This window comes from Danio rerio, chromosome 3, assembly GCF_052040795.2.
Source record: "Danio rerio strain M-AB ecotype USA chromosome 3, GRCz13ab, whole genome shotgun sequence".
NCBI lineage: Eukaryota > Metazoa > Chordata > Actinopteri > Cypriniformes > Danionidae > Danio > Danio rerio.
In genome coordinates, this window is record NC_141023.1 from 58,218,953 (window position 1) to 58,231,815 (window position 12,863).

At 36.3% G+C, this 12,863-nt stretch overlaps 1 protein-coding gene across 5 annotated transcripts in view; it reads right to left on the minus strand.

The window, feature by feature from the left end:
* Window positions 1-12,863, minus strand: part of rhbdf1a (rhomboid 5 homolog 1a (Drosophila)) — a 96,993-nt gene that overhangs the window by 23,618 nt on the left and 60,512 nt on the right. For 3 of the 5 annotated variants that reach the window (XR_015480130.1, XR_015480131.1, NM_001002228.1), the window contains 2 exon segments: window positions 7,093-7,237; window positions 2,914-3,053 (listed from right to left, as the gene is read on the minus strand). Coding sequence is in view for 2 of the 5 variants with exons in the window: in NM_001002228.1 (NP_001002228.1) it covers window positions 2,914-3,053; window positions 7,093-7,209 (257 nt within the window). In the remaining 3 variants the exon portion in view is untranslated. 5 annotated transcript variants of the gene reach the window in all.

The window sequence follows — 12,863 nt, forward strand, 5'->3', positions numbered from 1 at the left end:
GACAGAAGACTGAAGGTATGCGAGGCATGAAACATGCCGAGAATCCAAACCACGTGAACAGAAATCAACCACCAAAAAAACTTTACAGAGTAAAGACACCACCATAAAATCATCTCCACTTAACATCCACTGAGGGACAATGACACTAGAATCTGGCTGTAATCTGCTGAAGTGAATTAAAGTCTAGATCGAAAGTCTGGATGATTGTACCACACTAGAGGTTTGTGTGGAGATTCAGTCAAAACATGGCTGATCCAGACGGCTGTATGTCAGCACTGTCTCTTTTTGCTATTGCTAAGCTCCAACTCCATGAAGTATGTGTTTGCAATTAATATTATAGTGCTTCCCCCATAGATTTTACTTGGGGGGGGTATATTAACGGCCGCCCAAGTGTATTTAGTGACCTTTTTTTTTACTATTAATAACATCCTTTAAATTCTTTACATTTACAACACTCCCACAGACAGTCTTACGTGTTCTGCAGACCCAAAGAGATGCGCCTTTTTGGGACTCAACACACACACACACACACGCACGCACACGCACACGCACACACACACACACACACACACACACACACACACACATATATATATATAGTGTATTATGAGTTACAAGCTTCAACCTAGTGAAAATGTGAATTATAGTAGAGTTATATTTATAGAATTAAGAGTTATCAGTGACTTTTTCAGTGATTACTGAATAACACTTTTAAAATATCATTTTACACAGATAATTGGTGCTCAGAAGCACCATCTTTCAGAACTGGAATGATTCACTAAATATACATACAGTGCTCAGCATAATTGAGTAGAGCCCATTTTGAAAATGAATACTTTGTCTATGTGTCAGTAAATATAGGCTATGCATTTTGATGCATTTAAACAAAACAGATTTATTAAACAGATATATTTATTAAAATAATATTTTAGTCACCAAGCATGATTAGAATTTGAAAGATAATACATTCAGCAAAATATTGCAAAAAAAAAAAAGAATAATAATTTACAACCTACAAAATTTCAATTCATTTTTTCATTTTTTTGCTTTTCTTGATTTTTCCTCTTTTAAAATTTGTATTTAATATTTTTAACATAAATTTGGGTGTACTAGTTTTTGGAGCGTTATTTTGTTAGATAAGCTCCAGATTTGGCTTTAGTACTGACTAATCTAATATATATGCACAAAAATGTTGTATAGCTTCCTAATAAAATTATGAATTTAAAAGATGGATTTGTAAGGAGTGTACTTATATATGTTGAGCACTGTACATCATTTTTATAATTTCTATAAATATCTATAATTTCTTAGGATTGCATTGATTTTGATAACTTTATAGGCTTTTTTAACATAGACTGGCCAAAATAAATAAAAATATATATTTTTTGTCTTTGATTGGATAACTGGTATGTTATATGTTTTTGTGTTTAATAATTATCTTAATTTATTATTTAGAATAACTCAAAAGGGTGATATTCTTGCAAAACAGTCTTGTTTCCAAAGATAAAATGCCAAAAATGAGTGAGGTTTACCTTAAAACAAGCTAAATAATCTGGGTATAATGGGGTAAGCAAAATATTCCTGTTTCAAAGTGAAAACAAAATAACATTGGCAGATTATTTCGCTTTTTTTTAAGAAAAACTCACAAAATTTTTACTTAAAACAAGACTATATTTTTTTCGTCTTGAAAATGCTTCTTGGTTTAAGAATTTTTAGATATTTGGACAAGAAACATGACAAAACTCCAAGAAAAGCATTTCTGCAGTGTAGTTTGAACTGTAAATGGCTTTGAACCAAAAATGACATGTGGCCATGACTGCTATCATTACAAAGCTGTGGCATTTTTACATGCTGTGGCGTTATGCGTGTTAGAGCTCCCTCGCCAGGCCTCCCGTGGCCCGCTGTACCTGAGCAGGGTTCTGGAGAGAGACTGATGCCGTCTGAACCCGCGCCTCCCAGCGCGGTGACCCTTAATGGGCACAGTGTTAATCCTCTCAAAGTGCACCCTCCTGCTGCTGTGGCCCGACACAAGGAGACGGAGAGCAGAAGCAGAAGAGAAAAAGATAAAAAGAACAGAGTGAAGAGAGTAAGTAGAACTGGAAACAAATCAACTAGAGCCAGAAAGCAAGATAAGCAAAAGCGTGAGATTATTATCAGTGCAGCAGTGTGCAGATTTAATGACGAGCATATGAGTGAGAGAGGCATGTGCTAGTCACAGATATACACAAAACAAGGCTGAAAAATGGCGTTCTTCAAGCACAAACCATGTAAACAGGCACAAGGACACTGGTTCTTTTCACGTTTGGTTTATCAGCCATGAAATGGAGGCATGAAATGAGGAATTTCAGACCCTCCGGCGCTGGGAATCACATGCACATTCCTGTCGCATCTCAACGCAAGAACAATCTCGGCAAACAAATCATGAGAGATGCTGGTAACTTTGGCTTGCAACCAAATAGGTGCTACAATGTTGTTGACAACAGAACCACACACAGTTCACAAACACAAGATGCAGTATGCCGCATCATTAATGCACATTTGAACCATTTATAACTTCTATTACAAGGCTGAAACTCAATGTAGGTTTGGTCTAAAACAGAGTAAGCTGCCTTCTTAAGCTGTGGTCACATTTACAGTAAATGATTTGTTGCAATCGGTTTCCTCAAATGGTTTGAGTTACCTTAACTTTTTGGGTTTTAAAGTGTAGAACTTGTATGTTAAGCTGCTTTGACACAATCTTCATTGTAAAAGCGCTAACACAAGCTAACTTCTGCTACTATTCAGTGGTTTGCTAAAACAGCTTAAGTCTATGAAGTCTGCTTACTGTGTTATGTACCAGAGTTTGGCCTTTGGTAAAGACATTACACCTCAGACCTTGTGTGTTTGTAAGAGTCGATGTAACCCCTCTCATACCTCTTGATGGTTTGTGTGATTGAAGACTGGCGCTGGAAAGCAGCCCGCCGATGGTCGATGATGTCCCGTTGGGGAGAGTGGAAATGAGAAGTCTCCACTGGCATACTGGCACTGCGGTGGAAACCTTGCCTCTTCACTGGCTGTGGGAGGAAATACATAGGAACGATTGATAATCCAAAACGATTCAATGCAATTGAAAAGACAGTTTAAGTCCCTTTGACTGTAAAAACGTATTGTTTTTTTGCATACATAGACCTGGAATATTTAATCCTACAAAAAAGAAGTATACCTAATAATATGTTTGTCTTTAGGGACCTGTTTTGTTGTGCTTGTTGAAAGTCTCCTCACATTCCAATAGTGCTGATTAAAGTAAATGATCTAAATTTGTTTATATGTACTTTATATTCTGGGTAAAGCATAAAACTAAAGAAATGTTCATCCAATTACATACTGTCTGGCCAATAATTCCCAGAATTCTGATAAGTAGCCCAAAATGTGTCAACAAATGCAGATTTGTTCATCTGTGCAGCCGTTCATGCAGATCCGATGTTTGCATGTGTATGCACGTCTCGTTAACATGCACACGAAAGACAGTGACTGGTAAAAACAAATACTGATTCAAAACTTTTCAAATCCTGAATCAATATTGCAGTTACTTTTGTACGCTGGAGGAAGGACGACACCATGGCTGAAGTATTTATTTTATGTTTAAAACTCTTTTAGTCACGCAAAGCTGATATAGATTGTGTTGTTGTGAATGGGTTATATGCACAGAAGTGTTGTTCAGCCACTGAAATCCTTCAGCAAAAAAAACAGTTTCATAAGGGACCTTGTACAGCATCGATAATGTAGATTTTTATTTAGTTTAACAACAAAACAGAAGTAAACAGCACTGGGGGGAGGGGGGTTCACAAATGAAAGTGAGCTGAAGGTGTCCTAGATGCCGCTCTCACTATTCGGCCTAGGTTGCCTCTATGCATGCGTCGGCCCTGATTAACATATATGTCAAACATATGAAAACAGTCAGTACAGGTCAAGCATACCTAAATCTAATAATACATTTCTGAGAAGTACCTACAGGCCATTTTAGAGAAATACATCAAAAGTAGACTGATATGCACATTTACTTATTTTTAGTTTAAAGTAAGTATATTCATCGTACACTTGAACAAACTTCTATTTCAAAAGAGGAAAGAGAAATAAATATCTAATGAACTTTCTGTCATGAAATATCTGTCATGAATACTCTCAGGATTTAGTATGGTAATGAATATAAAAATGGCAATGTTGATGTTTTTGGTCTTGGCGGTATAGATCTGCTACACTGCTGCTGCTTTGATTATTATGGCAGAGCAAGTACAGAGGCCTGCTACTGCCAGTATATACAAAGGCATGCCATCTGAGAATATAATTCACTGCTGCTGCAAACATAATATATGTAACCCCCGTGGCAGATCTAAACACAGGTGGAGCTGGGGTGGAGGAGCGTCTTTAAAAACATGCCACAGCTTAGGGTGCTTTCACATCTGTAGTTCACTTCATTTGGTCCGGACCAATGGTAATAAATGATACATTGTTGCGTCTTTGGGTCGTTTTCACACCACACTGCTGGCTTTGGTCCGAACCAGTTGAAACGAACCAAAATGCAGTCATCTGACAAAATCCACATCTCTCATTGGCCAGATGTTGTTGAACATATTTCCTAAACTGCATATTGATTGGTCAGAATTCACATGCGGGAAAATGCCAGTGAATTCCCGCAAGTAAACAAAAGCTTTTACTCTGGAGGGACGACTGCGCTGGCTGATTGTATCCCTGCTTTAGACAAACTATTCATTACGAAAATGAAGCACGGCCGGGGCTGGAAAGCAGTGTTTATTGCATTGCTCGTCACTTCAGGAGGAGACGTGAATTAATTTAGCTAAACTGCGACATGGTCATCTTGCGGAAATATTATCAACGATCCATCAGGTAATATTTCCCCCTCTCTCTCTGTTGGTAAAGCGCTGTCAACAAATATTTCTCCTCCATATCCCATAATGCACAGCGCATCGGCCTACGGCGGCTGAATTAGTCCAAAACGCGCAGTAGTTTTTGCGGTTGGACCTGTTTTAGTACGGATCATATTCTCACCACAAACGAACCGCTCCAGGGTTCGTTTGAAAGCGTACCGAGACCACCTCTTCAAGCAGGTCTCAGTACGCTTGTTTGGTACGCTTTTGGTGCGCACTCGAGTACGATTGCTGCATTCTCACCTGCCCAAATGAACCGTACCAAAAGGGGAAACGAACTCTAGTGCGATTTAATCGAACTAAATAAGGCAGGTGTGAAAGCACTCTTAAAGAGCATAGAATGACGCAACAAGTGATGAGAAGCAAACTCATTGGCTGCTGAGGTGACAGCAACCAATCTCCTGCGCCATGTAGTTAATGACAAAGGAGCAGATTAGGTGACCTTAGGTGAGAATTTCACAAATATAGCAAGGATTCACTAAAAAAAGCAAATAAAACTGTTTATTAGACTCAGCACTGATAGAGAAGTGGCTGCCAACATCATAGTCGCATGTGTATGATTGTAAGTTATTTTACTACTGTTAAACCAGGCGTGACCAACCCTGTTCCTGGAGATCAACCTTCCTGCAGATTACAGCCCCAACCCATATCAAACACACCTGCCTGTAATTATCAAGTGCTGTTCAGGTCCTAATTAATTGGTTCAGGTGTGTTTGATCAGGGTTGGGGCTGAAATCTGCAGGAAGGTTGATCTCCAGGAACAGGGTTGAGCACCACTGTATTAAACGCAGGTCAAACAAATAGAATCATGGACTGGAAATATTAGTTTTTTCTTTCCACTCCTTTTTTACCTTTCTTCTTTAATAAGTAAACAATACAGGCTCTATTTTGACGGTCCATGTGCATTCAGGGCGTGTCAGAATCCACTTTTGCTAATATAAGGATGAAAAATCCGCTTTGCGCCGTGGTGCATGGTATAAAAGGTTTGAGCTTATTTTCTTTATGAGTTATAGGTGTGTTTTGAGAATAAACCAATCAGAGTCTCATCTTCCATTCCCTTTAAGAGTCAGTTGCCTCACGCCATGGTGCAGTTGCTTTTTACATGACGTAAAGTAAGTGTAAGTGGAAAAACTGAGCATTTCACTAGCAAGAAAACAGAGCATCTGCAGTGCGAGAATGAAAGATAAATTAACTTTTACTTTTGCTCTCGTGTATAGGGAAACCTTTTGTGCACAGACATCAATTAGCCTATAAATAATTAATTTTGTTTGTTAAGCGCAAATATTTGTTTCAAAACTATTTCTAAATTCAGTTCTAATTTCTGGCAAACAAATAAATGAACAATAATAACGAAGTGTGTTCAAACAACTGAGTTATGTCCTAAAACACATGCTGTGCCCCATATGGTCTGAAACCTGACAGGTGGACAAATCTAAGCTTGTTTTAATAAAACAAATATAAATATGGATATAATAAATAATACTGCTAATAATAATAACATTATACAAAAGCAAATAGTTATGAATGAACTGAAAAAGCCCCCCGAGATGAAGAAGGCATGAAGGCAGTGGTTTTTATATTTATGTAGGCTAGAAAATAATGTTTTGTCATATTTTAATCCTTTATATCCTATATATATCCTTAATATTTAAATTCTTTTTCATATGTAAAGATATTTGCGTATTGCTCTACATCTATTGTGTGTATTAAGCAGTGTGTAAGCGAGGTGCACAACTAATGCGCTCTGCCGGCTTTGTTCTGGTCTATTGAAAAATCTATTATAGTTTCTCAAAATAGCAATGCGCCAGCAATGCACCTCAGAACGCCTTTCTTTTTAGATCAGAGCGCCTATGAAGGCACATATGAGCGCAAATGCATTTGCTATTTAAACAGCGTGGCCCAAAGTGTCAAAACGACTCTTGCGCCGAGCTGAAACTAGCAAACAACAATTTTGTCGCGCCTTCCACCACATTTCGCTGGGTGTATGATAGGGCCCTAATCTTTATATATAGGCACATATATGCAAGTACATGCATGTAAGTGTAGATGTGTGTGTGCTATACTGTACATATGCATTTGATGAGTCTAATCTCATTTGGAAACAAGCAAATTTTTAAAAATGAGGTAATCAAAAAGGATAGTATGAGACAGAAAATGGCATTTGTACCGGAACAAAAGCAGGAACCTCATCCACAGACACGTGAGCAGTGGGAATGTCCAGTTTTAGCCATGGCGGCTTCTTGCGCTGCAGGCTGCTGGTGCTGTCGCGTCTGAGTTCAGCCATGCTGCCTGCGTCTCCTTAGACCTGCCAGCTGTAGAGAAAAACACACAAAGACAGGGGTCAATTGTCAAACGGTCTGCAAAGAAAGGTTTAGGCTTTGTTGTCCTGATACGGTTCATGGCAATAGTTCAATTGCACACAAGCTCATATCTCACTGCATCCTGTACAGATATATGATGTAAACAGCCTCAGGGATCAACATTAGAGATTTTTTCCTGATAGATTTTTCCTGTCGTGCCTATTTTTATGGGCTTTTACAATAGCTAAAGTTATTTTTAGTTGTTTATGTGTAACAATTACATAAATTAATGAATAAATAATTGATAGTGCTCGTAATTCCCCCTGGATCAGTTTACTTGGTTTGGTAATTTATTAATTAGTGTTAAAGAAATAAAATAGCTATATAAACTAGTTCTGATATTTTTTTGCTCATCAATGCCAATACATTTTTAAATCATAAAATAATAATAATAATAATAATAATTTTAAAAATTACATTATTACACATTATTACCTTTTTTCAGAGCTGCATGATGTGGGAACATTTTTATATTGCGATTTGCTTTTATAAATGCTATCGTGAGTCAACTTGATGGTTTCTTTTATCCAAGTTTTTATTATTGTTTTCTTCTGGTTTCAAACAAAATAATTAAGCAAAATGCACACAGATTATTATTAATGTTAAAATGTGTATTTATAAAACTAAAAATTGTTTCAAAATAAATAGTTTTTACCAAATAAAACATTTGCATGAATGAAAACTTATCTTTATATTCTTGCAATTATTAAATGAAATGTAACAATACTTAAGCTTTACCTTTTATTTTATAGCATATAAAGCATGTATGCACATTAATGCAATATCATATTTAAACAACAAAACTGTTTACAAAAAGTCTACATATGCGCGTGTTGTTATTACCATATAGCAAGACATAATCTTTAAAATAATGATTTCTATTAAAAATGTAAAAAGGTTTTGGGATTATAATAATAACAGCGGGGCATTAAATAAATGCATATTTTCCGTGGAGCGATGTGAGGAAGTCAGCTGTTTTATTTGACGGAAGACAAAAATATGATTGGAAAAAACAGCCTATGCCGGTTATTAAAAAGAATCAGTCAGTGTTTTCGATTTGTTATATAAATTAATTATTTTAGTGAAAATAATCTAGGGGAGTCCTATTTGTTTTATTCATTTTATTTAGTTTATTCTGTTCTTTTGTGCTAAACACTGCAGGTGCGTGAAAATGCTCTGTTGTATTGTTCTATTATTAATATGCTAGCATATAAAAATAAATCAGTATTTTAAAATGCAATATTTAATGTGTCAGACACAAAATAGATACATCAATTTGTTTAATATAAAATCAATAGTAATCTGACCAGTTAACCGTTAATAACCGATTAATGAGCAGCGGTTGTCGGTTAGCAAAATTAACCGAAATGAGCATCCCTATAATATATATATATATATATATATATATATATATATATATATATATATACATACACATATACACACACACACACACGCGCGTAGCCTATATAAACTGTTCCCAAATAGTATGTGTTATCATTTATTTAATAAAATAGCAACATTTTCCCGTCATATAACTGCACAGGCTGACATCCCGAAAACGATTGAGATATGATTAAATCGTCTTATTTATAAGTCTTATTTAATGCTAAGAAAACATTTCTGATCATAATTTTAATATAACAGTGAATATCACTTTCACACAACAATGATAAAGAATTAATTTCTTTAAAAAAGAAACATTTAATCATTCCAGATTTAAATTGTAGTGTAACTCTATTGTCACTTGTACATTTAGCATTATTTTTCTACAAACACATGCTGCAGCATACACACTACACACACAGGTCTGTATTGACTAATTACCACCATCACCACAAGATGGCAGTCTGAAACCACAAAAACACATCGAAAATCCCCCCAAATCCCCTCAACCTTCCTGCTGCTTGAGGAAACCATAAACACAAATAGAGTCGTTTTCTCATATGTTTGCATTCATTCAACACACCCACATCCACTTAACTAACTAATAAACGTTTCTACAGTGAGGTTGAGCGGTTTATTGTGCATACATTTTGCCTAAGCCAATCATTTTAACACTAGGCTGTCTCTCATTAATTAAAAAGTGCTGCTTTGTGGCGGAGAAGGAATGTTGCGAGAGAGCCATCATTAGTGTGTCTTCCAGCTATAAAATCCCACACATCCCTAACAGAGAGTTTTCCAGAAAACTGCACCATACAATCATTAAACCAGCACACTCTCTGCTATCCATTCATTTATTCACTTTCTTTTCGGCTTAGTCCCTGTATTAATTTGGGGTCGCCACAGCAGAATGAACCGCCAACTTATCCAGCGGATGCCTTCCAGCGGCAACCCAACACTGTGAAACTTCTCTCTCTGCTGTTCTGTTACTCAATAAATCACTCAATACTTGCCATCAAGACATCAGATCATAATAAATGCCTACAGAATAATATACTGAGGGATTTTGACTATATGTCAAGTGTAAATGTTAATGGAGAAAAAACATTTTAGTTCTGTCTTTGAGTTGTGGGTTTTATCTTAAAAAGTGCCCCATTATGCTGTTTTAAATGTTTAACTTTTTATTTAGGAGTTTTCAAAAATGTGTTTTAACTTATTAAAAATATACCCTGATAGCAAAATGACATCATTTCAACCTAGTATCATTTCCAACCTCAAGTTTCTCGTGACATCAAATTAACGTTAATCACTAATATCGATTCAGAGTTGTTTTGCTATCTGGATACACAGTAAAGTTTTTTGACCAGGAAGTAAGATTAGGATGGGCTATTTGCACACAGACCTTTATTTTGAGTCAGCCAGCCCCAGGGCTCTCTGTGAATCGTCATCCCATACAAAATCGCGGCGTTTAAGATCTGAATTCTTTTTAAAAACAGCAATCCTAACTGCCTGACTGAGATACGGCATATAATGGCTATCAGACCAAACAAGAAGCACTGGATTTAATAACTTTTTTCATGCCATCTCTTTAAAATATGAACAGTAATCGAAATGCAAATCAGCCTGCTGCTAATGACGGCACCTGCGTTAAATGGTCTTTCGTCTCTTTTTATGCTTTAACATCGAAATGGATGCTGAAGTCTATTTAACTAATTATAATTCAATTACGTTACAACATTGATAAAAGAAACCTTATGAAATTGAAAATAGTCACATAAAGCTCACATTGAGCTCACAAGCTTACGACATTGCATTTGTATGGAAACGAAAATCAGGTTGACGTCAGAACACAATGTCAAGCCAACATCAAAGTCCAACGTCTAACAGCTAACCTAAAATCAACCAAATATCAACATCTAATGATGTTACAGCTTGACATTGTGAGAACATTACCACTATGACGTCTATCAGACATTGGATTTTGGTTGCCATACCTGACGAATAAATGTAGTGTTTGACGTCCATATGACATTGGTTTAATATTTTAGCTCGACGTTGGATTTTGGTCACTGTCGAACACAACATAATGTCATCCAAATATCAAAGTCAAAGTCTTGGTCACTTTCCAACACAACCTTAAATCAACCAAATATCAACGTCTAATTATGTTACAGCTTAATGTTGTGTGGACCTTATCACTTTTACGTCTATCAGACGTTGGATTTTTGTTTCCATACCTGACAAATAAATGTCAGTATTTGACGTCAATATGTAGTTGGTTTAATATGTTGGCTCGACGTTGGATTTTGGTCACTTTCCAACACAACCTAAAATCAACCAAATATCAACGTCTAATGATGTTACAGCTTGACGTTGTGTGGACATTATCACTTTTACGTCTATCAGACGTTGGATTTTGGTTGCCATACCTGATAAATAAATGTCAATATTTGATGTCAATATGACGTTGGTTTAAGCTGTTGGCTTGACGTTGGATCTTGGTCACTTTCCAACACAACCTTAAATCAACCAAATATCAACGTCTAATTATGTTACAGCTTAATGTTGTGTGGACCTTATCACTTTTACGTCTATCAGACGTTGGATTTTTGTTTCCATACCTGACAAATAAATGTCAGTATTTGACGTCAATATGTAGTTGGTTTAATATGTTGGCTCGACGTTGGATTTTGGTCACTTTCCAACACAAACTAAAATCAACCAAATATCAACGTCATTTGACGTTGTTGTTTGACGTCAAAATAACGTAGCCTTTAAGACGCTGACTAGACACAGAATTTTGGTCACCTGACGTCATGACCTAAATCTAACTTAATATTAACGTCTTATGATGTGTAAGAATTGATATGTCAGTGCACAATGAAATTGACTGCAGAACATAATAGTTGAATATAGTTTAAAAAACAGTATTCAATACAAAATTCTGGACAATTTGCTCCTAACTACACATCCAATAAAACAAATATATGTCAATGATAAAATAAGTGAGCGTTTTACATTAATAAAGCTCTTTTGCAAATGTGAATATACAGAGGCACATTGCCTCATACAGAAAACATTCAGTCAGAAATGAGTCAGATATTAATTCAATAACTGCTCTGGTGGATTTACCAAGTAATTCATGAGAAGAACTGAATCATTGAAATGCTTGTCAGTGTGTGGGACTTTTATAATTAGTAATGACTCAGTTGTGCTTGAATGCAGCTGCATTTTGCAGATGCCAAAGACAAAACAATAGAAATAAGGTGGATTGTTTATGGTCTTTGTTTTATTTCATAATAGCCAGTCTTTATACTTCATCAGATTCAGTTTAGACCAAAAACCAATTGCAAACTTATTATTATTCCTTTAGTTCTGGTTAGGGGAGTTTTGTATATGCACAGACATATACTTCTGGTATATATATATACACATTCAACCTTCGAAAAGCCCTCCAAATGTGTTCCTGGTTATACATAACAAAACAGATTTATCGCAGCACACCACACTCTTTAAAAGCCCCTATGATTGAGTGATGATAAAAGCCACTGTGAAAAATATAAACTGCAGAGACACGAACTCCCACAGATGTTCATAAATCTTGAATAGCAGACGATGAGTGAAAGTTTAAACTCTGAACTCCTCATAATAGTTACTTATCAGCAGGCCTCAGGCCAAAATAAAAAAGCGGCTCCTTGTCTCACAACGAAAAGCTCTACACTTTCCTCATCCATGAGAAAAGCTGAAACATGCTGACCGCTTAGAGAGGAATGTGGCCTGATATGATCACTGCTCTTTCAGCATGTGTGCAATGTGATGACTGTCAGATTAAAGAGCAGACAGGAGCGAAAGCCCAAGCTCTGAGGACAACCGTCAGCCCATGCCAGTGCTTTCCCGCTACAGCTCAGCTCAGTCTCTTGACATTTATCTGTGCTCTGAAATGCATTCGTTAAAATTTCGCTTTGGTTTTTATGTGGTTAGATGAATTACTCTGGACTACAAAACCTTAAGACGTAAGTTGTGAGGCTATTTTTGGCAATAGACATACATACATACACATATCATGGAAGACATTAACTGATGACCTTTGTCTGTTTGTTGTAATTGATGACTGTATAAAATATGGACAACGTGACAACGCCATTTCCTATTGAACGATTTGAAGGAAAAATACCTTATGACAGGCACAAACTGT